At 45.6% G+C, this 27,068-nt stretch overlaps 1 protein-coding gene across 1 annotated transcript; it reads left to right on the plus strand.

Moving 5' to 3' along the window:
- Positions 1-3,435: 3,435 nt before the first annotated feature.
- Positions 3,436-26,982, plus strand: PCYOX1 (prenylcysteine oxidase 1). Its single transcript, XM_077469448.1, has 6 exons — positions 3,436-3,705; positions 11,276-11,482; positions 12,779-12,953; positions 18,403-18,614; positions 23,042-23,194; positions 26,046-26,982. Exons 1-6 carry the CDS (start codon positions 3,564-3,566, stop codon positions 26,705-26,707), a joined length of 1,551 nt encoding a protein of 516 aa, XP_077325574.1. The 5' UTR covers positions 3,436-3,563; the 3' UTR covers positions 26,708-26,982.
- The last annotated feature ends 86 nt before the right edge of the window (positions 26,983-27,068 follow it).

Below are 27,068 nucleotides of genomic sequence, written 5' to 3' on the forward strand. Positions count from 1 at the left end.
TTTCAGCGGACAGTCTGGCGGACTAAGTCTTTCGGAATTTCCGTAATATTGTCCGTCCAAACTTGGTTTCAGCGGACAGTCCGCTCGTGAGTAGGCAAGTTGGACGGACTAAGTATGGCGCATGCTCAGAAAGGATTTACACGGCCGAAGGTTGCATTGCAGTGTATTGGACGTCGTATTTCTAGTCCCGTCGTACGTGCCGTACACGTCATCGCGCAAGCTTTCAGCGGACTGTCTGTTCGTCGTGTGTGGTCAAGTCCGTTCATTCAAAAGTAGGACGGACTGTCTGTCGGATTGTCTGACGGACTTAGTTGGACGGATAGTCCGCCCGTGTGTACGCGGCCTAAGGACATGGATTACTGGAACCATGTCTTGAGGTCTGATGAGTCACAAACTATCAAACAAACACTGCGCTATCCTTTAAAACTAAAATGATAACAAAAGAAAGCTGCTAACACACCACAAGGATATTTAAAAGTGTAACGTTATAGATTCTATACAAAGGTGTAGCGCTCAAACCCAGGCATATTATACCATCCTTAAATGAAATAATATATACTCATATATAAAACATGTGCATAGGTGTTCTTAAACATTAACAACGTGAAAAAAAGGGGGTGACCTATAAAATCTTACTGTAAGTCACATATATGTAGTAATTACAGGTAAGTAAAAAAAATTTTTTTTTTTTTTAACCAAAAGAAAATCCAAACAGAGAAGTCCAAAAAAACAGAGATACAAAGTCTCTTATATGTGATATCTATGTCTGATCCACAGGTGTGCAAGAAATCACCATCCACCTTCTTTACATATAAGGAATAATATTCTCCAAGGGGATTTCAAGTATAACCATTCCGTTCGTGTACTGGGCAGTAAATTATCTCCAACCATACACATCCATAAAAATTGTTGAACACATGTAAAGGAAAATAGGGACCAAATAGCGTAATTCCGTTTTTAAAAGAAATTTAATGAAAAGTAGTAAACTCACATGTGTACAGTAGATCAAGCGCTTTTCAATAAAAACATGGCTGCAGGGGACTCCACTGCAGCCATGTTTTTATTGAAAAGCGCTTGATCTACTGTACACATGTGAGTTTACTACTTTTTATAAAATTTCTTTTAAAAACGGAATTACGCTATTTGGTCCCTATTTTCCTTTACATGTGTTCAACTATTTTTTTTTTTTTTTATAAATTATTTTTATTAATTTGCAAGAAAACAATAAAACAACCTACAGCCTATTGGGCATACCCAGGCTGATTATTACAAAAAACCCCTGAGTCAACAATCAGGGAACAACCAAATAACCCTCCCCCTCCCCCCACCCGACACACCGCCACCGGCGTGTGCATCCAACAGAAAAAAAAAGAAAAAAAAAGAAAAAAAAAAAAAAAAAGAAAAAGAGAACCCCCCCCCCTCCCCCTGTACGCTCCAGCACCACTGCACCTTACTCAGGACAGTTACTTAATTCACCCATGCTCCACCGCAGTCCACACACAGACCCAGGATAAAATATGCAAGCATCACCCTTCACCTACCAATCCCCTATTGCCCACGTTAATAATGACCCAGGGTTACATGAATATCACACAACTTAGAACTCTTCCATTAAGCATTAATGAAACTCCATCAGTCCGGATTCAAGTCAGCGTTGGTGTCACGCGACTCTGTCCAAATGCCCCATACTTTATGAAATTTAGTGCCACAGCCTCGCGAAAGGTAGGTGGCCCTGTAAAGAGGGAGGGCCGTATTCGTGTTCAACTATTTTTATGGATGTGTATGGTTGGAGATAATTTACTGCCCAGTACACGAACGGAACGGTTATACTTGAAATTCCCTTGGAGAATGTACTGCTGAGAATTCTACACACAAACATATAAGCTTTTGTGATCCTTCGAATGTATATTCGTTTGGATCCAATAGATCTGGTAAGCGTATATCTCGCTTGGTGAAGGGAATAACACGTGGTGCCTGCATGATCTTTATATGTAAAGAAGGTGGCTCTTGAGGTCTGATGAGACCAAGGTAAACTTATTTGGTTCAGATGGTGTCAAGTGTGTGTGGCGGTAACCAGGTGAGGAGTACAAAGACAAGTGTATCTTGCCTACAGTCAAGCGTGGTGGTGGAAGTGTCATGGTCTGGGGCTGCATGAGTGCTTCCGGCACTGGGGAGCTACAGTTCATTGCGTTCCCATGAATGCCAACATGTACTGTGACATACTGAAGCAGAGTACGAACCCCTCCCTTCAGACTGGGCCACAGGGCAGTATTCCAACATGATAACAACCCCAAACACAACTCCAAGGCGACCACTGCCTGGCTAAAGAAGATGAGGGTAAAGGTGATGGACTGGCCAAGCATGTCTCCAGACCTAAACCCTATTGAGCATCTGTGGGTGTCAGAAATAGACATATTCATCTGTGCTGCTGAGGCTGCAGAGAAAGGAACTGATAAATCTCTGTCCTCAGTCACTTGAGGACAGAATGGGGGGCCCCGTGAGGTAGGCTGCATGGGGCCCCGTGATTTCTAAAAGCAGCCCTGTGAGGATGACACAGCCTTAGCCCATCTGCAGTCTCCTGGGTACACATCGTACATCCCAGGAAGCTGCAGGACCGGTCTCCCTGCAATCTGTGATCATGCACCTGTGCAGTAGGAGGCTGGCTGTAATAGGAAAGTAAAAGCTCGGTCCTGAAGGTGGTGCAGAAGATCAGAGGTCCTACAAAAAAATTGGGTGCCTGGAAGAGAGCCCTAGATATCATGGGCTGGTTATATAGGTCAAGGTCAGGGTCAGTATATTTTTATTTTTTAAATTAGTATCAGTACATTTTAGGTAGGATAAAAATGCGCACTATCGTTGTCTGGTATGTACTTCTACGGGTACAACAACAACATACACATACGTGGTATCGCTGTGATCATCGGGAGCTGGAGAATTTATTTGGGTTGTTCTTTGGTGGTAGGTTATGGTAGTAGTAAGAAAAATAAAGCAAAGTTAAATAAAAAATGCTTTTCTTTACTATGTTGGGCCAGTTTCCTTTGATAATAATAAAAGAAAAAAAATCAGGGATATCCATAACCATTTATCACCAAATGAAAACCCAATTTGTCCTAAAAAAATAAAAACGCAGTATAATCCACCTGATGCACTAATAGTGGCGACGGCATGTACGGTTTTACTAACACCTGTCAAAGTAGTGCGCAGGCATTAAGATGTGTTTTACCCTTAGGCACAAGGGGTTAAAGTGAAAAGGAAAACCATGTTTGCCTTTAGCTCCCCTTTGAGGAAGAATCATCCAGGACCCGGAGCTCAGTGTTGCTTCCTTGTTTGAGGTGACCCCTCACCCTTGGCCTGCAGCCCTATCTCATGCAGTACACGACGATTAGATAACCGGTACAAAGGTCTCTTATAGGACTCCTCCCCCCATCGATCACTCTTGCATTTGTTTGCGTTCAGCTCTTATTGCAAACCCCAGCAGTGATCGGTCATTGTATATTATAAGTATACACCCCCCCCCCATATCAGCCTCTAGACACCCGTAGGAGGCAGAGAGGATTTGGTGCATGCGCAGAGCACCAGTAGGAAGTGAACCGAGACGCAGCATGTATCTTTCCGCCGCCGTCAGCTCCATGCTGACCGGACTCATACTGTGCAGCCTAAGGGTTGCAGCGACTCAGCAGCTCCGACACCCTCCGAGCAGGATAGGTGAGAACCGGGACTATGTGTGGGGAAGGGGGCGGGGCTGTGGACACATGTAGAAGGACATGACAGGGAGAGAGCCTATGGTGTGTACAATAGAGATTGGACCTGGAGTAGAGGAGGAAGTCAGAAACCAGGGCTGGAGGAGGTGGGGACTGTGGCTGGAGGGGACCAGGGCTGGAGGAGGTGGGGACTGTGGCTGGAGGGGACCAGGGCTGGAGGAGGTGGGGACTGTGGCTGGAGGGACCAGGGCTGGAGGAGGTGGGGACTGTGGCTGGAGGGGACCAGGGCTGGAGGAGGTGGGGACTGTGGCTGGAGGGGACCAGTGCTGGAGGGGGTGGGGACTGTGGCTGGAGGGGACCAGGGCTGGAGGAGGTGGGGACTGTGGCTGGAGGGACCAGGGCTGGAGGAGGTGGGGACTGTGGCTGGAGGGGACCAGGGCTGGAGGAGGTGGGGACTGTGGCTGGAGGGGACCAGTGCTGGAGGGGGTGGGGACTGTGGCTGGAGGGGACCAGGGCTGGAGGAGGTGGGGACTGTGGCTGGAGGGGACCAGGGCTGGAGGAGGTGGGGACTGTGGCTGGAGGGGACCAGTGCTGGAGGGGGTGGGGACTGTGGCTGGAGGGGACCAGGGCTGGAGGAGGTGGAGACTGTGGCTGGAGGGGACCAGGGCTGGAGGAGGTGGGGACTGTGGCTGGAGGGGACCAGGGCTGGAGGAGGTGGGGACTGTGGCTGGAGGGACCAGGGCTGGAGGAGGTGGGGACTGTGGCTGAGGGGACCAGTGCTGGAGGGGGTGGGGACTGTGGCTGGAGGGGACCAGTGCTGGAGGGGACCAGTGCTGGAGGGGGTGGGGACCGTGGCTGGAGGGACCAGTGCTGGAGGGGGTGGGGACCGTGGCTGGAGGGGACCAGTGCTGGAGGGGGTGGGACCGTGGCTGGAGGGGACCAGTGCTGGAGGGGGTGGGGACCATGGCTGGAGGGGACCAGGGCTGGAGGGGTTGAGGACCGGGGCTGGAGGGGACCAAGGCTGGAGGGGTTGGGGACCGGGGCCGGAGGGGACCAAGGCTGGAGGGTCTGGGGACCGGGCTGGAGGTCTGGGGACCGGGGCTGGAGGGGTCTGGGGACGGGGCTGGAGGGTCTGGGAACCGGGGCTGGAGGGTCTGGGGACCGGGGCTGGAGGGGGTGGGGACCGGGGCTGGAGGGTCTGGGGACCGGGGCTGGAGGGGGTGGGGACCGTGGCCGGAGGGGACCGGGGCTGGAGGGGGGTGGGGACCGGGGCCGAGGGGACCAAGGGGGTAGAGACCAGGGCTGGAGGGGACCAGGGCTGGAGCTGGAGGAGGAGGGGACCAGGGCTGGAGCTGGAGGAGGAGGGGACCGAGGCTGGAGCTGGAGGAGGAGGGGACCGAGGCTGGAGCTGGAGGAGGAGGGACCGAGGCTGGAGCTGGAGGAGGAGGGACCGAGGCTGAGCTGGAGAGGAGGGGACCGAGGCTGGAGCTGGAGGAGGAGGGGACCGAGGCTGGAGCTGGAGGAGGAGGGGACCGAGGCTGGAGCTGAGGAGGTAGGGACCAAGGCTGGAGGGAACCGGAGCAGGAGGGGGTAGGGACCAAGGCTGGAGGGAACCGGAGCAGGAGGGGGTAGGGACCAAGGCTGGAGGGAACCGGAGCAGGAGGGGGTAGGGACCAAGGCTGGAGGGGACCGGAGCAGGAGGGGGTTAGGGACCAAGGCTGGAGGGGACCGGGGCTGGAGGGGGTAGGGACCAAGGCTGGAGGGGACCGGGGCTGGAGGGGGTGAGACCAGGCTGGAGGGGACCGGGGCTGGAGGGGGTGGGGACCAAGGCTGGAGGGGACCGGGGCTGGAGGGGGTGGGGACCAAGGCTGGAGGGGACCGGGGCTGGAGGGGGTGGGGACCAAGGCTGGAGGGGACCGGGGCTGGAGGGGGTGGGGACAAGGCTGGAGGGGACCGGGGCTGGAGGGGGTGGGGACCAAGGCTGGAGGGGACCGGGGCTGGAGGGGGTGGGGACCAAGGCTGGAGGGGACCGGGGCTGGAGGGGGTGGGGACCAAGGCTGGAGGGGACCGGGGCTGGAGGGGGTGGGGACCAAGGCTGGAGGGGACCGGGGCTGGAGGGGGTGGGGACCAAGGCTGGAGGGGACCGGGGCTGGAGGGGGTGGGGACCAAGGCTGTGAGGGGGTAGGGACCAAGGCTAGAGGGGACGGGGGCTGGAGGGGGTAGGGACCAAGGCTGGAGGGGACGGGGGCTGGAGGAGGTTGGGCCCGGGGCTGGAGGAGGTTGGGCCCGGGGCTGGAGGGGGTAGGGGCCCAGGGCTGGAGGGGACCGGAGCGGATGGGGACCAGGGCTGGAGGGGACTGGAGCTGGAGGGGGTAGATACCAGGGCTGGAGGAGACCGGAGCTGGAGGGGGTGGGGACCAGTGGTGGGAAGGGTCTGGAGGGGGAGGGGACCGGAGCTGGAGGGGGTAGGGACCAGGGCTGGAGGGGGTAGGCCCCGGGGGTGGTGGGGACCGGGGCTGGAGTGGGTAGGGACCGGGGCTGGAGGGGGTGGGGACCGGGGCCGAGGCTGGAGGCAGTAATGCTAGGAAAAGGCAGTGGTGTACCTTGGAGGGCCATCTGTGGCTTGTATGAGGTACCACCAATCAAGGGGTGCTCGTGTGGCCCAAATAGTTTTTCTGTGACTATAAATAAAGTGTCCTTGATCGTCGGGGAACACCAGGCCAGTCACCAGAACTGGGGTGGAGGAAGTGGAGACCGGACATTGAGCCTGCCTGCATGGGAATTCATGGAACCCCTGTGTATCTCCATGCAGGTAAGTACGGCCCTCATACGGGGTACACTATAGTACACCCCATGTGAATGCGACCAAAGGGTAAAATTGATGGGAATGGAGCCAAAGTATGTCAGTGAAGAAAGGTTGGGAACTACTACTTTGGGGTATAATGACTAGTCTGACCAGTCCCTGTCCTCAGAGCAGTGTGGCGTTACCCGCACATCTACAGTGATTTCCCAATTCAGCCTTAAAACTCACCAGTCATAGATCAAGTAGGCTGCCATTGCTGGCTTCCTTCACAAAATGCTAGTTCAGAAATGGATCACATCACCCTTCTGACGCAACGAGGAAGAACAAGAAAGTAGCAGATGAAAGAAATCAGAATGTGTTGGCTACTGTATCAACAGGCAGCTTCAGCTTGTGTGGACTAGTGACAGCCAGCAATGTCACTAGACTGGTATAGCAGGAGCAGACTCTATATTCCTCTCATCACAGGTTTATTTCCAAGTGAAGCTTCTAAATACTTGAAATGCAGATGTTTATTGATCTATAAAAGTCGGCCTACCCCAGATTTGCATGCATTGAGGTGCACCTGAGCCCGTTCATTTAGAATGGGCTGTTTAAAGCAGCACTTTTAGCTCAGTGTTCTGGTGTTAAAGGTAAGCCTGTACTTTTTTGAAAAAAACTAATTTTTTAAAAACGCTTCTAAACGCGGCATGTAAATGCAGCAAAACATGGGTTCTATCTGTCAAGTTAAATCGTTCAGGAGAGGTTGTAAAAACGTTCCATGTACATGAAGCCTAAGAGGTCTATTTAAAAAAAAATGCTGTGCAGGTGTTTCATTTTCACAGCAGTTGCAAGTGATCCCCGTAATGTGTCTATTAGGCTTCATGTACACGGAATGTTTTTACAACCTCTCCTGAATGAGTTACCTTGACAGATAGTAACCCGCGTTTACGTGAAGAAGTGTTTAAAAAAAAAAAATGCTTTAATACCAGGCACTTACGCGCCCCCCCCCCCTCCTGGCCCCCCCCCCCCTTCCTGTCCAAGCCAATTTTCAGCTTTCAGCATTTCACTTTTTAAATGACAATTGCACGGTCATGCTACACTGTACTCAAACAACATTTTTATAATTTTGTTCCCACAAATAGAGCTTTCTTTTGGTGCTATTTAATCACCTCTGCGGTTTTTATTTTTTGCTAAACAAATAAAAAAAATAAAAAGTTCTTTATTTCTGTTTATCAAATTTTGTAAAAGTAAGTTTCTCCTTCACTGACGGGCACTGATAAGCTGCACTGATAAGGTGGCACCAGTGAAATGGCACTGATATGCAGCATTGATGGCCACTCATAGGTGGCACTGGGGACTGATGGACGGCACTGATAGGCATCTCTGGTGGTACTGGCAGGCATTTTTAATGGGCACTAATTGGCAGCTGCCTGGTTACTGATTAGCATATCCCTGGTGGTCTAGGTTGGCATACATGGATTTCCTGTGTGGTTGCCATCCCTGGTGGTCCTGGGCGGGAATGCATGGGGGGAGGGGGGGGTTGCGCTGTTAAACAATCAGCACAGAACCCCCCCCCCCCCCCCCCCGTCAGGAGAGCCACCGATCGGCTCTACTCACGTCTGTCAGATGCGAGTGAGGAAAAGCCGATAAACGTCACTTCCTGTTTACATTGTGTTCAGCTGTGATTGGACACGGCTGATCACGTGGTAAAGAGCCTCCATCAGGTGCTCTTTACCAAAATCGGTGATGCGATGTGTCAGACTGACACGCCGTACCATCGATAGTGGCTTATCCTGCTGGACATCCTATGACGCCCAGTCAGGATAACTGATCCACTTTCTGGCCTTCATTCTGCTATAGGCCGGGCGGGAAGTGGTTAAAAATAGCCAAAAATGAAAAACTCCTGTAAACGAAAAGCGGCTAAACATGAATTGCCTCATTTAGAAGTGTTTTGGTGCTTAAAATGCCTGTAAACTCAACTGCCTAGAAACTACTGTAAACTACCCTGCGTACGTGTACTGAAAAACCACTAACAGGCCAGGTTTTATGTATTACCTTGGGGAGATGCAGACTAGAATACTGCAATCACTGAGCAGTAAATGATATCACCTGTGATGTATTTAAGTTATTTTGCAAACCTGGCCTGTTAGTGGGCCCTGAGGATAGGGTTGATGACCACTGCTTTACTGTATGTGTGAAATGTAAATTTCTGTTTATCGACCTCAATACAATGCACTTACACCCCCTTCCTGTCCAGACCAATTTTCAGCTTTCAACTCTTTCACAGTTTGATCATTTCTCAGTCATGCAACACTGTACCCATATGAAACTTGAGTCCTTTTTCCACACAAATAGATCTTTCTTTTAAGTGGTATTTAATCACTAGTGCTATAAATAAAAAAAAAATGTAAATTTTGTGAAATAATTAGTCATTTTTCTTTATAAATTTTGGCCAAAATTTATATTGCTACATATCTTTGGTAAAAATAACCCAAATTAGTGTATATTATTTGGTCTTTGTGAAAGTTATTGAGCCTACAAACTATGGTGCCAATCACTGAAAATTGATCACATCTGATCAGGCCTTTAGTACATTTCTTGAGACACTAACAAGTCAGGAAAGTACAAATACCCCCCAAATAACCCCTTTTTAGAAAGTAGACATTCCAAGGTATTAAGTAAGTAGCATGGTGAGTTTTTTAAGTTGTCCTTTTTCCCCACAATTCTTTGCAAAATGTAAGATATATATATTTTTTTTTTTTACCAAATTTGTCTTATTATCAGGTTATTTCTCACACACAGCATATGCATACAACAACTTGCAGCCCAAAATACATTCTGCTACTCTTCCTGAGTATGGCAATACCACATGTGTGAGACATACAGAGGACCAAAATTGAAGTAGTACCTTCAGGTGTTCTACAAGCAAAAATGACACCTCATTTCACAACCACCTATTACACTTTTGAAGACCCTGGAGCACCAGGACAATGGAATTGCCCACAAAATGACCCCATTTTGGAAAGCAAACACCCCATTGTATAATCTATGAGGCAGAATGAGTCTTTTGAACGGTTCATTTTTTTCCAGAAGTTTTTTTGAAAATGTTAAAAAAAAAAAAAAAAAATGAAACCTTTTTTTTTTTTAGCACAAAGATATTTCTAACACATAGCATGTATATAACAACAATTACACCCCAAAACACGTTCTGCTACTCTTCCCGAGTATGGCGATACCACGTGTGTGAGACTTTTTCACAGCCTGGCCACATACAGAGGCAAAACATTGAAGTAGTACCTTCAGGCATTCTAGGAGCATAAATTGCACATCTCATTTCATTCCTACCCATCACACTTTTGAAGGTCCTGGAGCACCAGGACAATGCAATTACCCACAAAATGACCCCAGTTTGGAAAGCAAACACCCCAACGTATATTCTATGAGGCATGGGCTGCAAATAGGTATTCGGGTATTCTGATGGGCTGGTGACAGGTACTCGGGTACTCTGATGGATTGGTGACAGGTACTCTGATGGCCTGGTGACTGTTATTCAAGTTATTCAAGTACTCTGATGGGTGGTGACGGGTACTCTGATGGACTGTGACGGGTACTCTGATGGGTGGTGACAGGTCCTCTTTATTGGGGGGGGGGGGGGCGGCAATCGGTGTGATTGGTGTGTACTGCAAGCGGTAACGAGATGTTACCGCAATCTCCTCCTCCACACATGATTGGTGTGTGAGGAGGAGAACTTGGTAACCTATCGTTACCTCGGTTTGTTTACATTCAGTGATCGGCTGTGAAAGGATCACAGCCAATCACGTGGGTAAACAGCTGTCCCATGGCTGTTTACCAGCATCGGTGACAAGCTCTGTTCCCGGGAACATGCCGCCACCGACGTGCACGCGCTCGCAATTGCGCGCATGCGCAGTGCACAGTGGGGGTGGAACCATCTGTGATCGGTCTTGACTTTATCACGGCCGATTACGTGGTAAACAGCCGTACCCAATGGCTGCTCACCCCCCTCGGTGTCTCTCTGTGACACGCCGACACCGAAGGAACAGGGATGCATGATCGCGTGCATTCCCTGTTTAAATGGGAGGACGTCATATGACGCCGTCATTTGACAGCCGGCGGTCGGCAACCAGTTAAATAAGTGCCAGTGCCATCTAGTGGCCATAATGCTGAATTTTCCTGATTGAAATATTTAAAGTGGTTGTAAGTCAAGATTCACACTGAATGCGGCTTTGAATATGTGCTACTTCAGGTGGGACTTGGCTGACATCTCTGCGATTTCATGCACAGATGTCTATGCAGGTCGCACCTGAAAATCGAAAAAAGTAGCATGAATCTCCGCAGAACAGCTATCAGTCAAACGCGCACGTGAACAGGCGAACAAACAACATGACAGGTCTTCAGCTGTTCCCTGTGCACCTCCAGTGTGTTTCCTTGGTTGCTGACCCAGCTTGCTATTGACCTGATCTCGGATCCTTCTTCTGTCTTGTCAGCAGTGTTTTTAAACAGCTATGAAGAGAGTGTAGGCTAGAGGTAGAGCTGTTTTATTTTTGCAAAAGAAGTTCATTAATGCTTTATTAGTACATAAGGGGGCAGGAATTTAGGAAAAAGGTGAATTTGGCCTTTAAGGATATTGCTGTATTATGGCCACTAGATGGAGCTGATAATCATAGGAAATAAACTATTTTTTTTTTATAACTAAACCCCCCCCCCCCAATGAATGCTTGTGTGAAGTTAACTTTTTTTTATGCAAAATTAATTATTTTTGTATGTTTTGTAGCGGTTGTTGGAGCCGGAATTGGAGGAACGTCGGCAGCCTATTTCTTACGTCAGAAGTTTGGGAAAGATGTCCACATTGATGTATTTGAGAAGGGTGATGTGGGTGGCCGACTGGCTACGATTGAGGTGGAAGGGAACCAGTATGAGGCTGGGGGGACAGTGATACACCCCTTGAATCTCCATATGAAAGCTTTTGTTAAAGATCTGGGTAAGTCTAGTGTACAGCAATTTAATTACTGCATGTTATCCAGATTATTTTAATCATAATTAAAGGATAAGTTCTATGATTTGATGGACCAAGAAAACATGATCTGCAATTGGTCATATTCGGAGAGCTTCTCGCAGATGTGTGGGGTGCCATTAATTCTTAGCACATTTTCGGGTGCAAAAGCTCCATGAGGTTTTGTGTGCGGCTGCATTTTATCAAAGGTGCAGAGACAGTTTCTCGCAGGTACACAGTCCATTCAAACGAATAGGCTGCTGTGCCCCCACAAATGTGGCACAAAACACAATAGAGTGAGACTTGTCTTCAAGTGGAGAGTTTTTCAAGGACTTGGCCTAATCAGCAGAATGAATGTGTAGCAGGGTTTTTTGCCCATCTTTATTCATCCAACCCTGAAAGCTAAGCTGGTAATACACTGATTTAAATTCGTCTGGATCAGTTGGGACTGCTGAATTTCGAGGTGTGTGGGCTCCCCGATTCAACAGAAGTTGACTGCTTAATCGACTTCTGTTGAAGGGATATGTTGGGAAAACTTCCATTGATCTGCAGCTGCGGATCAGTATATTCTTCGGGTACCACTGTCAGTCCTGTGGGGGGGGTGTATTGGATTTATGGTTAGTGTGGGAATTCCCCCATCACTTTATTTTGTATGGATTTGGGAGGGGGGGGGATGCTTCTTCATCCTTGTCTCTGAAGGAATGTAAAAAGAAGAGTATATAGCCAGCTTTACAGTGTTCAGGGGTAACAACAACAATCTCAAAGAGATTCCTGGCCATTTTGCTGCACAGCTCTGTCTATGACCTTGTTCACATAGGTGCTGCTATAGGGTGGGCGGCCTTTATTTTTTTTATTTTTTTTCATCCCCTTTAGACTCCAGGTGCGGCATATAGGCAGTCATCCAAGTCTAAGGATACAGTGGATGCACAGAGAATGCCTCTTGTTTTAATGTGACAGACATGCGGGTGAGTGGCCCTGAGCACACACTGTCTGCTTTTGGGGCCACTCACCAACAACTGTAAGCTGGTGGAATTGGGATGAGTGGGTGTTGCGTCCTAATAGACTTGAATGGGTTTCCTGCATACAGAACCTGGGGTCTAGAAACACTGAAAATGGTATACAGGCCTCAGCGCCCTTATGAATGAGGCCTATTCCTCTATAGACCAGAGTTATCCAGGTCTCAGCCTCTCTGTTTACCTTTTTCTGTCAATCACAAGACTGTATCAGTTGTCTACTCACACACAGACTGCAACTTTCTTAGTTAACACTCTGCATTTTTTACAGGTCTGAATCCACGCAAACCTTCTGGAGATCTGCTGGGAATTTACAATGGGGATGAGTTTGTTTTTCAAGAGAGTGAATGGTTCCTTATAAATATTGTTAAAATGCTGTGGAATTATGGACTGAATTTCCTTCGAATGTACATGTGGGTGGAAGATATTTTGGATAAGTTCATGAGGTATGTGGTAATAATTACGCTTTGCTAGTGTCAAGATCTGCATGCAGATTAATTGTTTCCAAAAGTGCTTCACAAACTGTTGGCACTATATAAATCTTGTATAATAATGTTATATTCTGGTGACAGGAGTCGGTAAGAATATTGAATATTCCTGCTCTACTATTAAATATAGATTTAGGTAGGCTTAACTATACACCTGCAAATCATATGCACCGAACAATACATATACAGTATCCCACAAAAGTGAGTATACCCCTCACATTTTTTTTATAGTTTATTCTATCTTTTCATGTGACAACACTGAAGAAATGACACTTTGCTACAATGTAAAGTAGTGAGTGTACAGCTTGTATAACAGTGTAAACTTGCTGTCCCCTCAAAATAACTAAACACACAGCCATTAATGTCTAAACCGCTGGCAACAAAAGTGAGTAAACCCCTAAGTGAAATTGTCCAAATTGGGCCCAATTAGCCATTCCCCCCCCCCCCCCCCCCCTCCCCTCCGGTGTCATGAGACTCATTAGTCTTACAAGGTCTCGGGTGTGAATGGGGAGCAGGTGTGTTAAATTTTGGTGTTATCGCTCTCACTCTCTCATACTGGTCACTGGAAGTTCAATATGGCACCTCCATGGCAAAGAACTCTCTGAGGATCTGAAAAAAAGAATTGTTTCTCTGCATAAAGATGGCTCTGAAGCTGAGCTGGGCCACGGGGTAGTATTCCAACAGAAGGACCCAAAAACACCTCCAAGATGACCACAGCCTAGCTAAAGAAGCTGAGGGTAAATGTGATGGACTGGCCAAGCATCTCTCCAGACCTAAACCCTATTGAGCATCTATGAGGCATCCTTAAACGGAAGGTGGTGGAGCACAAGGTCTCTAACATCCACCAACTCCGCGATGTCGTGGAGGAGTGGAAGAGGACTCCAGTGGCATCCTCCTGAAGCTCTGGTGAACTCCATGCCCAAGAGTGTTAAGGCAGTGCTGTAAAATGATGGTGGTCACTAGGGGTATTGAAATTAATCGTATCATTGATGCATCTGGATTCGGCCATCCACGATGTGGCATCAATGCTACAACTTTAAAAAAAAAAAAAAAAAAAAAAAAAAATTTATGACGTCATCCTCGTGCCGCGCCATGCCCTGCTTCTGAGTCCAGAGCCGAATTAAGTGGCGCTGTCTTTTCCCGCCTCCCACTGACATCATCCCCAGCCACCCTGTGACGCTCGCTTGACTTCGCTGGCAAGAGAGGAGACACACGTGTTCTGAGTCCCAATCTCCAGAGCTTTCCTCCTTGGCTCACTGTTGCACACAGGCTGTTACAGGGGGAAGACCTTCACCCGACTCCTTACAACTGGATGTGTGGGCAGCAGGACTGTGGGGAGAGACCCGAGCGAGCCAGGCCGTGCTTGTCCTCTGTCCTCCTCTACAGATTGCCAGTCCAGGACTGATGGATGCAAACTCATGGTCTGCTGCTTCTATCACATTTGGAGGTCTTCATTAGATCACAATATCATTAAAGTAGATGAATCCTATCAAATTTTAAATTGGACTGTCCCTTATTTATACTGAAATAATTTTTTTGTAATAAGCATAGCTGGCAACATTTCTGTGTTACCCACTCAGAGAATCCTTACAGTATGGCAGGATGATATCTAGGCACTAAGTACTCTTACCTTGTAATACAAATTTGGCAAGTTATGACCGTAATAAACTTGATGGTGGACCCAAACGTTAAAGTGACCATGCCATTTCATTATGGTTTATGCTTGTCTTATTGTCCTAGCGATTGATTCACAGCACAACTTCATTGATTATTTTTATTTATTTTTTTTTTTTTTTGCTGATCACTGAACCCACACATGTAGCCATGCATTGCATGTGTGTGGGGCAGTTGTGAGCAAAACCATAAATCATACCCCCCCCCCCCCCCATTTTTTTTTTTTTTTTTTTTTTTTTTTTTTTTTTGTATCAATGAAGTTGTGATGTGAATCAGTCACCAAGACAATAAGACATGCATAAAACATAATTAATGATGGCACCTGCCTGGTGATTTTGGGGTATCCTTAACTTCCTTACCTGCGGATTTCCCTCCTGCATTATTTGCTTCCATTGCTGCTACTACTTGACTATGCTCTTGGCTTTTTCTCATAGCTGGAGCCCCAGACTGCTGATTGGAATGTGCTTGCGGGTTCTTCTTCTTCCTTCTTTCTTCTTCTTCCTTCTTTCTTCTTCTTTCTTCTTCTTTCTTCTTTCTTCTTCTTTTTTTTTGAGGGGTCTGGCCAAAGTATGCGCAAACCTCTCCAAGTGAGCCGCTGCCTGACTCCCCTTTGTGGTTCTCTGCAACTGTGTAATAGCTCTGGCACTGTGCTGCCCCCCCCCCCCCCCCCCCTTCTTGTCATGGTGGAATTTTTTGCAGCCGGGCCTCCTCTACTTGAGGCGGGACAGCACCTGCACCTGCACCCTCCCCCCAAAAAAAGGGGGGCTGGCACCCGGAGATGTGCCTTTTTTCTTTTTTTACCCCATTACTATTAGCTAAGTGTCCACTAGATGTCAATACTGGGCAAGCTAGATCGTCTCTGATGTTTAGGTTTGGAGTGCAGAAAGAACCCACTGTTTTAAATCTAAGGTTTCTCTCTTCGCTATACAACAGTGAGTTCATAGGCTGTGTGAGCTCTCCCCCACACAGGTCCCAACTAAGAAGCACGAACCACCCCCTCTACAAATCTCCTTTAAGGTTTAATCCCTCCCCAACCTCCAGGTCCTGGCCCTTGACTTCCTGCCAGTCTCTCACACTGGCAGTGAAACTAAATTTGAGTATAGTGGAATATTCATTGCATGTTTCTCACCCATCCACCATCGCTCTGCCAAGTTGGTTCCTGATTCAGGGAGGTCCTCTCTCGCCACACAGTGCTTCAGGGGAGATACCATACTTCAGTGGAATTAATCTTCCGGATCTCAGCGTTCAGTGCTTGGCTTTTTGCCAGCATGCACTGCTGCTGGAGTTGTTCCTCTGTCTGGGGAGGACAGCGGGAGCCTCTCGCACAGCCGCCGCTTCAGCCAAGCCACTGTCAGACCGAGAGCCCCAGAGTCACGTGACCACCAAGCCATCAGCATTCACCCGGCAGTCCTGCTCATCCAGTACTTTCTATCAAGAGGTGAAAAAAAACAAAAACAAATCTACCACTAAAATACAAGTAACACCTAGTGGCGCTATAAAGACTGCACACTGTTGAAAAAACAGTGTGTTAAAATCCCCAAAAATACCAACATAAAAATAAAAATAATAAATAACTGTGCATCAATGTAATCAACAATACAGTGAATATATCGTGATAATGTGACAATAAGAAATGCAAATAAAAACAAATTTTAGAATAAATGCATTAATAAATCGCACAGAGAAAAATGCAGTGGAAAAAATGAAAAAATGATGAAAAACACATGCAAAATGACAAAAAAGTGCTCTAATGAGACTGTGCAGTTCCAAAGTGCCTTAAAGTGGTGATGGCAATAGTTCAAATAAAGAGAAGTAAAATCTGCAAACAAATGTCCATCAGCTGCAAACCTCCACCACACCCTAGTGGTCGTGCCCCCCTTGTTCAAAACACTCGCCAAAGGTTTTGCCCAGCACTCTCGTGTCGGGCAAACAATGCTTATAATGTATGCAGGTGATGATTGATTCTCCAAACCACTTCTTATGCCAGCACCGCAGGTGGAGGTTAATCGCTTAATAACTCAAAGTTACCTCAGGGAGACAAAAGAAACTTCCCATAGTGCAATAATGTAAAGCTGTTTAATCTCAATAAAACGTTCAATTAAAATCACACTCACATGGATCCAATAAAAAATAGGCACTTCACAATAGACAATCCACTGGTCAAATCAGAGATTCATCTCTCATGGGCATTGGTGAGTACACTGGAAGCAGGCTCAATTCATATCAAATCGCACTGTCTTTATACAAGGAATCTGTGTGGTACCTGACAGCAGACAACTCGATTCAAAGCCAGCGCCAGATAAAGATATCCAATCCTTCAGCCTGTGTGTTCCCCTTCCTCCGCCTTCTCTCTACTCAGTAACTGTGTAAGCTGGTCGCCCTATAGCCACGCCCCCGACATGTTTCGTCCAATAGACTTCTTCATTGTGTACAAACCCATGAAGAAGTCTATTGGACGAAACATGTGGGGGGCGTGGCTATAGGGCGACCAGCTTACACAGTTACTGAGTAGAGAGAAGGCGGAGGAAGGGGAACACACAGGCTGAAGGATTGGATATCTTTATCTGGCGCTGGCTTTGAATCGAGTTGTCTGCTGTCAGGTACCACACAGATTCCTTGTATAAAGACAGTGCGATTTGATATGAATTGAGCCTGCTTCCAGTGTACTCACCAATGCCCATGAGAGATGAATCTCTGATTTGACCAGTGGATTGTCTATTGTGAAGTGCCTATTTTTTATTGGATCCATGTGAGTGTGATTTTAATTGAACGTTTTATTGAGATTAAACAGCTTTACATTATTGCACTATGGGAAGTTTCTTTTGTCTCCCTGAGGTAACTTTGAGTTATTAAGCGATTAACCTCCACCTGCGGTGCTGGCATAAGAAGTGGTTTGGAGAATCAATCATCACCTGCATACATTATAAGCATTGTTTGCCCGACACGAGAGTGCTGGGCAAAACCTTTGGCGAGTGTTTTGAACAAGGGGGGCACGACCACTAGGGTGTGGTGGAGGTTTGCAGCTGATGGACATTTGTTTGCAGATTTTACTTCTCTTTATTTGAACTATTGCCATCACCACTTTAAGGCACTTTGGAACTGCACAGTCTCATTAGAGCACTTTTTTGTCATTTTGCATGTGTTTTTCATCATTTTTTCATTTTTTCCACTGCATTTTTCTCTGTGCGATTTATTAATGCATTTATTCTAAAATTTGTTTTTATTTGCATTTCTTATTGTCACATTATCACGATATATTCACTGTATTGTTGATTACATTGATGCACAGTTATTTATTATTTTTATTTTTATGTTGGTATTTTTGGGGATTTTAACACACTGTTTTTTCAACAGTGTGCAGTCTTTATAGCGCCACTAGGTGTTACTTGTATTTTAGTGGTAGATTTTTTTTTTTTTTTTCACCTCTTGATAGATTCATTTACTTTTAAAGTGGCAGCTGGGTGGAGGGTGAGTTTGAGCGCTGTGATGATATGCTAATTGGGAGGTCATTGATAGCGTATCTTGAGCTGTTTCATCCAGTACTTTGTCAATGACCCAGAACAAGTATGCAGATTAGTAAAGTCATAGAAAAGCAGTGACAGGCCCACATGTTTCTTTCATGACCTGTTACCCTTAAAGGTAAAATTGTCAAACTTATTTTTTTTTCAGCTCTTTAAGTAGAATGTGATTGGGTACAGCATCATCTTTTACTATATTTTGCTTTTGTTGGCAGGATTTACCGCTATCAGACGTTCGATTATTCTTTCTCCACCACAGAATCCTTACTGCATGCTATGGGCGGGGATGACTTCATATCAAAGCTAAACATGACCATAGATGAAGCGATGCAGAAATCTGGCTTCACGCAGAGGTTTATTGATGACATAGTGGTTCCAGCTATGAGAGTCAACTACGGGCAAGGAGTTAAGATTAATGGATTTGTTGGTGAGAATCTGCTATGCTAAGGAATGATTTTTCTAATTGTTGGCTGTACAATGCTAGAGAGATGTTTACCTTGACATGGTGAAAGGTTTTGGATCAACTTTATATATAATTTTAAAAGCTTATAATTATTTTAACCAGTTAATCAATCTGCTATAGGCCGGACGGGACACTTCTCCTTCCAGGTGGACATCCTATTCCTCCAGGAGCATGCAGCATGGCGATTGGTGGTGAACAGTGTTCCTCGGACACAGCACATCATCAAAAAACTTGTCCAAGGGACTAAATTGGGGTCCCAATCTACTTGTCCCTTTGACAGTCTACTTGTCCTGATAAAAAAATAAAATAATAATAATTTAATCAAAACCATATTTAAATCTGAGATGCTTTTAAGAATGTCTGAGGCTTTTAAAAATGAAAAGGGCTTTTTGGCAACTTAATCTTTTTAATATTTTTAACATTGCGCTGTTTATCTCCTATTCACCACGTTGCCTGTTTCCAGCATCACACCTGGGGGCTAGCAGGAAGGGGTGAGATGAGCACCGAATGGGTGCTCATCAGAAAATGAGTGTCAGGCTCTCTTAATGCTCAGCAGAAGTGCATCTGCTGAGCGACTAAATAAGATGCTGGCCCCAATAAGAAAGAAACTCCCTTTCCTTCGGGTTACCCTCACATACGGAAGCACTTGGGTGTTCAGTACAAGCGCATGCTGAGCAGCCGAATCAAGCTCTGGTGTCTGTTCCAGTAAAGAATAAGTTCACCTTTAAAAAAAAAAAAAATGATTTTTTTTTTATTTATTTTTTTTGGGAGCCTGGAAATCATTGTGCCAGCGATTAGCAGATCGGGGGTGCAATACAGCACTCCTGTAGACTGTCAGTGTAAGCTGTCTGCCCTTTAATCTTACTAGCAGGCAGGAAGATTCAATTCACTACCACAGAGCTCAACAGTGCCGTGGTGGTTCAGTATCCTACCTGGTAGTATGATTATGTCAGATTTTTGCTTCTCAAAGCGATACAATTGTTTTGCAGAGAAATTCGGCATTTTATATTGTAAGCCTGTAATTCTTAGCAATAACACACTTAAGACCCCTTTCACACTGCAGGCGTTTTTCAGGCGCTACAGCTCTAAAAATAGCACCTGCATAGCTCTTGAAAAAAGCATCTCCATTCACTCCAGTGTGAAAGCCAGAGGGCTTTCACACTGGAGTGGTGCGTTGGCAGAGCGTCAGAAAAAGTCCTGCCAGCAGCTTCTTTGGAGCGGTGAACTCATTGCTGCTCCCCATTGAAATCAATGGGGCAGCGCTGCGATACTGCCGGCAAAACGCTGCCTCTGCGACATTTTGTGGGTGGATTTAACCCCTTTTCGACTGCTAGCGGGGGATTAAAACCGCCCCGCTAGTGGCCAAATAGCGCCACTAAAACAACGGTAAAGCGGCACTAAAAATAGCGCAGATTTACCGCTGACACCTGGGGCGGCTTGGTGTGAAAGGGGTCTAAATCTGTCCAAACAAGAGTCTAGTAGATATAATTTACTCTTGCTGTGTTCTAGCTGATCTAAAACCACTTTTGACGTAAAGGGACACTTTTTGGTTGCTATGGACAATCTCCAGTTTCCAGGCAGAAAGAACAGTATATATAATATAAAACTGCATGCAGGGCATTGGACAAAGCACTAGGGACAAAAGGAATGTGAAACGATTTCATACAGTAATGTAATCTGTAAGACTGTATGTGTTACGAATTTTCTATTTTTTGAATTTGCCGGCGGGCTCCGCCCCTGTGCGTTGAAAAAGCTTGCAGGGAACAGAGCCTGGCACCCAGAGGCATTGGGTGGAGGACACAGCCCGCAGACACAGCGGGGGGGACGTCGCAGGATCATTGCAGGACCCTGGGGTCAAGGTAAGTACACTGCACCAGGATCCTGCAATGCAATCCCGAGTGTGGCTCGGGATTACTGCTAATGGTACTGAAATTTAACCCTGAGTCACACTCGGGGAAAACCACAAGAAAGGTTAAGAACTACAAGTTGACATCCACAATGAATGTCAGTACTTGTAGTTGATTAATTCACATAACTCTGTGAAAGAATGAAGTGGCCGTGTGGACCATACTGCTGTCACAAAGGGCTGCAAGAGTGGCAACATGTGCCATTTCCTTAAATTTGTGTGTTTTTTTTTTTTTTTTTTTTTTTAAATACTGTTCTAGCTAACATTTTAACCACTCTAAATTATTTCTGTTTGTTTGTGTATGTTAGGGCTCCTTTACACTTGCTTAGACTTTAACACACGTTAAAGTGCCTACCGCTTTAGCATAGTTTCTTTGAAGCTTAAGGCTAAGTTCACTCTGGCACACAGTGCTGTTCACACTATCAAACTTGAAGCGTTAGTGTTGCATCGCTGCAAAACTGAAGCCTCATTTCAAGTCAGGAGGCATTTGAAGCCTTTCAATGTGTCCCATTTAAGTCTACGGTAACTCTTCGCAAACGCGGATGCGGGTTGTTAAGATTAGTTTATTCATGGTAATGGAATAGGCATTTGTGCAGCAGTTTTAACGTGCCTTAATGCTAATCAAACGCTTCAAAACTGCCCATAGGGCAGTTGGGGAGCATTTTTAACTTGTCATTAACGCTTGTAAAACGCAAGTCTAACGCCCATTTTAAGGCTCATTCAAGCGAGTCTAATGCCCATACTAATGGTATAGGACATTTAAGCGTTTGAAGTTTAGTCAAGTGTGAACAAGCCCTAACAAAATGCCCTCTGTGTGTTAATTTTAAAGGGGCCCAGTAGAACCTCGATTTGGTAGCCCCCCCCCTCCTCTCAGCAGATCCCCAGCTCATTGGTATCCCAGTTCAGGAGATTCCTCCTGCTCTGTAGTACCCCCAGCTCTGCTTATTCCCCTCTTAGTAGTAACCCCCAACTCTGCTGATGCCCTTGTTGGCTGATCTTCCTCTCTCTCCAGTTCCCACCCACCTTCTGCTATATTGCTCCAGTGCTGCTAGTTTACCTGCTCCTATCCCCCAGCTCTGCTGATCTCCTGCTGCTGAGTCTCCTCTGTCTCTGGTCCTTGCTCATCTTTCGCTATAACGTTCCCCTGTTGCACACCACATGTGCCGTCTGCTAGTTGCTCCAGTCCAGACCCCACTCATCTTCCTGCTGCTCCACACTGTACATCAGATGTGATGCCTGCACCAGATACTCACAGAATATATAAACATGAACCAGAAGTGACTGCTGACGTCTTTCTGGTTCACTTGGTTTCCAACTGCATCCTGGGATATCTCATAATCGCAATATCTCCAAAACAAAGCAAAGCTAACTCCTGAATGAAAGCCCCTCAAAATCTTCAGGTGCTGTTAACGAGCATTGTCAGACTTGTATGGAGGCTTTGAAGATACTTTAATAAAGAAAGCGACACTGGGTATCATTTTTGAAGCAAAGCAAACAGTGTGAACAGGACTGTAAGGTAACCAGGTAGGCTTCAAGGTGCTTTGGCATTTAGAATGCTTTAAAAAATCGTGTCAAATGCCACATTTTGAAGCAAGTGTAAATGAGGCCTTATTGTACTACTTGGAAGTAAGTGGAAGAGTAGTGGCTGGTTGCACAGTGCTAATAAAGTACTGCTCCCTGCATTAGTAAGATTACACCCAGAATAAAGTAATTTGACCTGGGATGATGAGTATGCATTTTGTTTCTGATATAAAAATGGTAGTAAACTCTGTTACACCACTTGTACCTACAGGCAATCCTATAATAAAGCTTACCTGTAGGTACTGTGAATATCTCCTAAACTGTGCAAGTTTAAGAGATTATTCAGAGTGCACACAGCCTATGATCTCAAAGTTTACATATGCGCTCTAAAGGTCCAGCTTACAGTGCCGGACCTTCGGACCCTGTGCCGGAAATGGTGCCTCCCACGCGCATGCTCAGGAGTGACTTCATTGCGCCTCCAGCCATTCATGTAGCCGGAGGATGCAAACCTGGAAGACCAGGGGAAGATGTCAGCCGTCTCAGCGCTGTCATCGCGGCGCTGAAAGGCTTCATTCTATGGTCTTTCATAATATGCTATTATGCGATGCACATTATGACATTGCCTTGCAGGATTTATTTTATTTTATTTTTACCACCTGCGGTTTACAACTGCTTTAATTGATGCATGCTTATTCTAGGTCAATACAATCAAGTCTGGAATCGGAGACAGACTGGTAGAATTTTATAGATGCCATCATTGGCTAGGGGGTACTATTTTGTTTTGGTTATTCTTGAATTCTAGGTTAAAATACCCACCTTTCTGACAATATCTGTGCATATACATTGTTAGTAAAGATGCCTACAGGTCTGAGCCATGAGACTAGATTGTGTTTAGCCCAATGTTAATTACTGTCACTGTTCATGGTTCATTTTTTTTTATTTTTTATTTCTTTCTTCCCCCTAGGTGCTGTTTCTCTTGCTGGAACTGACTCTGGACTGTGGGCAGTGGTGGGCGGGAATAAACTGGTTTGTAATGGCCTCCTATATTCTGCAAAAGCCCAGCTAATTGAGGGCACTGTCACTTCTGTGCAGGAGAAAGTTCGCTCTACAAAGCCTGGTGAGTGTGACTGGCATAACTTCAGATCCACGTGTTCCAGATAAATCTGTTGATCTGCTTTATTCTTCAGTATTATCCATGTTACAGAAAGCTGGCATGAGATCATACACACTATAAATGTGTAATTTTGTCCCAGTGACCCTAATCACTGGCTTGGGAGCAAAATATGGCTCTCATTTACTTTGATCATGCACATGATACATGTCAATTACATGTCCAAATTTTAATTTGTGATATACTATACATTTGCCATAATTATAAGGCAGCACAAATAATATTCAGTTGAAATCATTTATTATTAAAGAGGTTCTTTAAAGCGGAACTTCCGCTCATCGGATTCCTCCCCCCCCCCCTCTGGTGCCACAATTGGCACCTTTCAGGGGGGAGGGGGGTGCAGATACCTGTATAATCCAGGTATCTGCACCCACTTCTGGGAATAGCTAGCCACACGCTGGCAGCAGAGGAAGCAGCTGGCCGCTATCATCCCAGAGCATGAGAGTGCATCAAGCCCGGCGTCGGCGGCAGAGGAAGCAGGTGGCCACAAAATCGGGAGCTGCATAAGCCAATGCTTCCTCTGTAGCACCAGCTCCTGTCCCAGGTGGCGTGATACCAAGAGCACTCTGCCTCAAATCCTTTCTAGCAGCCGAGAGAGCAATGCCAGAAGAAGCTTGAATAGGGGAAAAAAGGTCAGTGTATTAAACAATAAGTGGTTAAGTGCTGCCGGCTACCTGGGAGGGTGGTTGTTTGCCGCCCACCAAAAAATTCCACCAGCCGCCACTGTGTGATATAGTAATGTACTTTTGAGACAGAATAAATTCAGACAGGTTTAAAACAAGAAATAAGAATCATTTTGTTTTTATTCACATGACTGTATTGGATAATAAAGCACTTTGTTTCTAAAATAAGTAAGCTTATTCTGGTGTTAGGTTTGTGAATTGCATATATTATCAGTATGAGATCAGGCATTTTGTGTAGCAGTAACTATCGGACTTCATGTGACCTCATCTCTAACCCCAGAATACAGAGTCCTCCTCGGACAATGCAAGTTAGGCTAAATAGAGGAAAATTTAAATATTAGCAAGTCTGCTAATTTGTTAGACTGAATTTTAAGAGTCCTAATCACTTTGGTTAACTTTTCTTTTTTACTGTACCCAAAGACGCTGTCATCTTGCCCATGCAGTGCTAAAGGACAGTGTCTGCAAAGGGCATCCCCTGCCTTCCTTATTTATACTTGCCTACACTATACTCCCTCACCATTCTCTCCTATGCAGCCAGCGCTGAAATTGACAATGCCGGTGAACTTGGGGAGTGATGATGTCACTCAGTAACATGGAAGTTTTTGGGCCTAGCAATTGGCTGCTAGGACCAAGCACTACTCCCCAATACATGGAAATGTCAGGTATTTTTGCTGGGCGTAGGGGAGGAAGAATCGGTGAGAGAGTATAGGTAAGGTAAGTATATAGGTGTTGGGGAATTCCCTTTGCAGAGGCACTGTCACTTTGCCCTGCATTGACAAGTTTAGTGTTGGTTACTTGATATCGATATTACATTTTTCAGTTGTTTTAAGTATTATGAGTGTCGAAATTCCTAATGATCGGGATGAGACCCAAAAAACAAGTATCCGATCAGAGGGTAAGTTGCGTCGGGCCGTACATACTGTTGTGCTCCTAAGTTTACATACCCTGGCAAAATGTATGATATCTTGGCCATTTTTCAGAAAATATGAATAACACAAAAACATTTTTCACTCATGGTTAGTATTTGGATGAAGCCATTTATTATTAATCTACTGTATTTACTCTTTTTAAATCCTAATGAAAAAAACAAACTAGCCAAATGACCCTGATCAAAAGTTTACATACCCCAGTACTTAATACCGTGTATTGCCCACTTTAACATCAATGACAGTTTTTGTTTTTGTTCCTATTTTACTGTATACAATTATGCCATCTACTTTGTAGAACCTCCTCCTGAAGAAGCGGTTCGCCGAAAAAACCGGTAGAGAAATTTCGTCACACCACTTCTCAACATAAATCATACGGGGAAACCCGATAGAAATTGTTTAGTTGCGGTGGATATGTTTTTAATTATTTGCATGTATATGTGTATGTATATTTCTTGGTTTTTATTAAACTTTTGTATATTTTACTACCTAGTACTGAGAGAGCCCATATATTCAAAATAAATCTTGTAGGTTTGGATACACAGGGTACAGCATTAGCAACTATCCCAGTATTCCTATAACCTCTTGTCTCTAAAAACGAGTCAATGATCGGAATGGGACAGATCAAACAAGCTGCCGCTCAGAGGGTAAGCGACGTGCGGTTGTGCGTGATGACACTTTGTAACTCAGCTCTGGTGCTTTGTGTCCCTGGAAGGGGACTTCTTCAGAGGACCCACTGAAGAAGTCCCCTCCCAGGACCGCAGCGTGTACCAGTGGCGTTATGGAGTGACATCATTGCGCACGGCCTTACCCTCTGAGCGGCGGCTTGTTTGAGATGACCCATCCTGATCATTAACTAAGCACATCCAGCTTGAAGCACTAATATTTTGCTGGCTTACAAATGTTTTATTTGTATGTATATTTGTCTTTAAGAGTAATAAAGATCTTTACAGAGAGCACTAGCTGTGATATTATTGCTTTGAGGATCTTTCGCTATATATTGGAGTGGACGTTATGGATGCATGTGAGATTAAGCTGTGAGGGATTCCCTTGTCACTATTGAGAGCAACATTTCAGTGATGTTGGTGTTCAGATCTTTGGTGCCATTAAAGCGCTTATAATTAAGGTGAGCAGAAGATCAAGCGTTTAATTTATTAATATGCTTTTTTTTTTTTTTGGTCATTGCAGGAAATACAGTGACACTGTATGAAATAAGCTATATGACGGACAGAGGACCTGGGTTGGACTTGTATGACATTGTAGTCATCGCAACACCACTCAACAGGAATCTTGGTAACGTCAAGTTTGTGGGCTTTGAACCACCAATCGAAACTTTTACAGGACCTTACCAACAGACAGTGACCACATTTGTTCATGGACGGATCAATGCTTCCTTCTTTGGATACGCCAAACCATGTCAGTTTCCGTTATCAGAAATATTAACTACGGAAAACCCCAAACTTTTTATCCGCAGTATTTCAGCCGTGTCACCAGTCAATCCAGTACCAGAATCTGACGCATCAAAAGATTCAGGTCTCAGAGTCTGGAAAATCTTCTCCCCGGAAGTCCTAATTGATGAACAGTTGCATCAGCTGTTTGAGTCTTACCATACAGTTAAAGCGAGAACTTGGTTGGCTTATCCGAGATACAACCCACCAGAGAAAATACCACCAATAAAACTTCACCGTGCAATTTATTACCTGAATGGCATTGAATGGGCAGCCAGTGCCATGGAGATGAGTGCCATTTCTGCCAAGAATGTAGCTCTTTTATCTTACCATCAGTGGTATGGAAAGGATGATCACATTGACCAAGAGAATTTAGCAGAACGGCTAAAGACTGAGCTATAGATTTATTTATTTATTTTTCTTTTTGTCTGACATTGATCAATGTTTTAAAACTACTGAAGACAAATCGCCTTATTTTGAGATATTTACTTAACCACTTCAGCAGAAGATTTGGCTGCTTAACCACATCAATACTGGGCAATTTCGCCCCCTTCCTTCCCAGACCAATTTTTAGCTTTCAGCGCTCTCGCACTTTCAATAAGAATTGCGCAGTCATGCAATGCTGAAATTTTTATCATTTTGTTCGCACAAATAGAGCTTTCTTTTGGTGGTATTTATTCACGACTCTGTTTTTTTATTTTTTGCAATAATAAGCAAAAAAAGAGCGGGAATTTGGATATTTTAAAAGAAATCCAATAAAATC

Source organism: Lithobates pipiens, unplaced genomic scaffold, assembly GCF_037356315.1.
Source record: "Lithobates pipiens isolate NorthernLeopardFrog02 unplaced genomic scaffold, aLitPip1_a1.2 Scaffold_8, whole genome shotgun sequence".
Lineage (NCBI taxonomy): Eukaryota > Metazoa > Chordata > Amphibia > Anura > Ranidae > Lithobates > Lithobates pipiens.

Coding starts and splice junctions, on each gene's coding strand:
- PCYOX1 (XM_077469448.1), top strand. CDS start 3,564: ATGCGCAGAGCACCAGTAGGAAGTGAACCGAGACGCAGCATGTATCTT. Junction 3,706..11,275: donor ACACCCTCCGAGCAGGATAG/GTGAGAACCGGG, acceptor TATGTTTTGTAG/CGGTTGTTGGAGCCGGAATT. Junction 12,954..18,402: donor ATTTTGGATAAGTTCATGAG/GTATGTGGTAAT, acceptor TTTTGTTGGCAG/GATTTACCGCTATCAGACGT.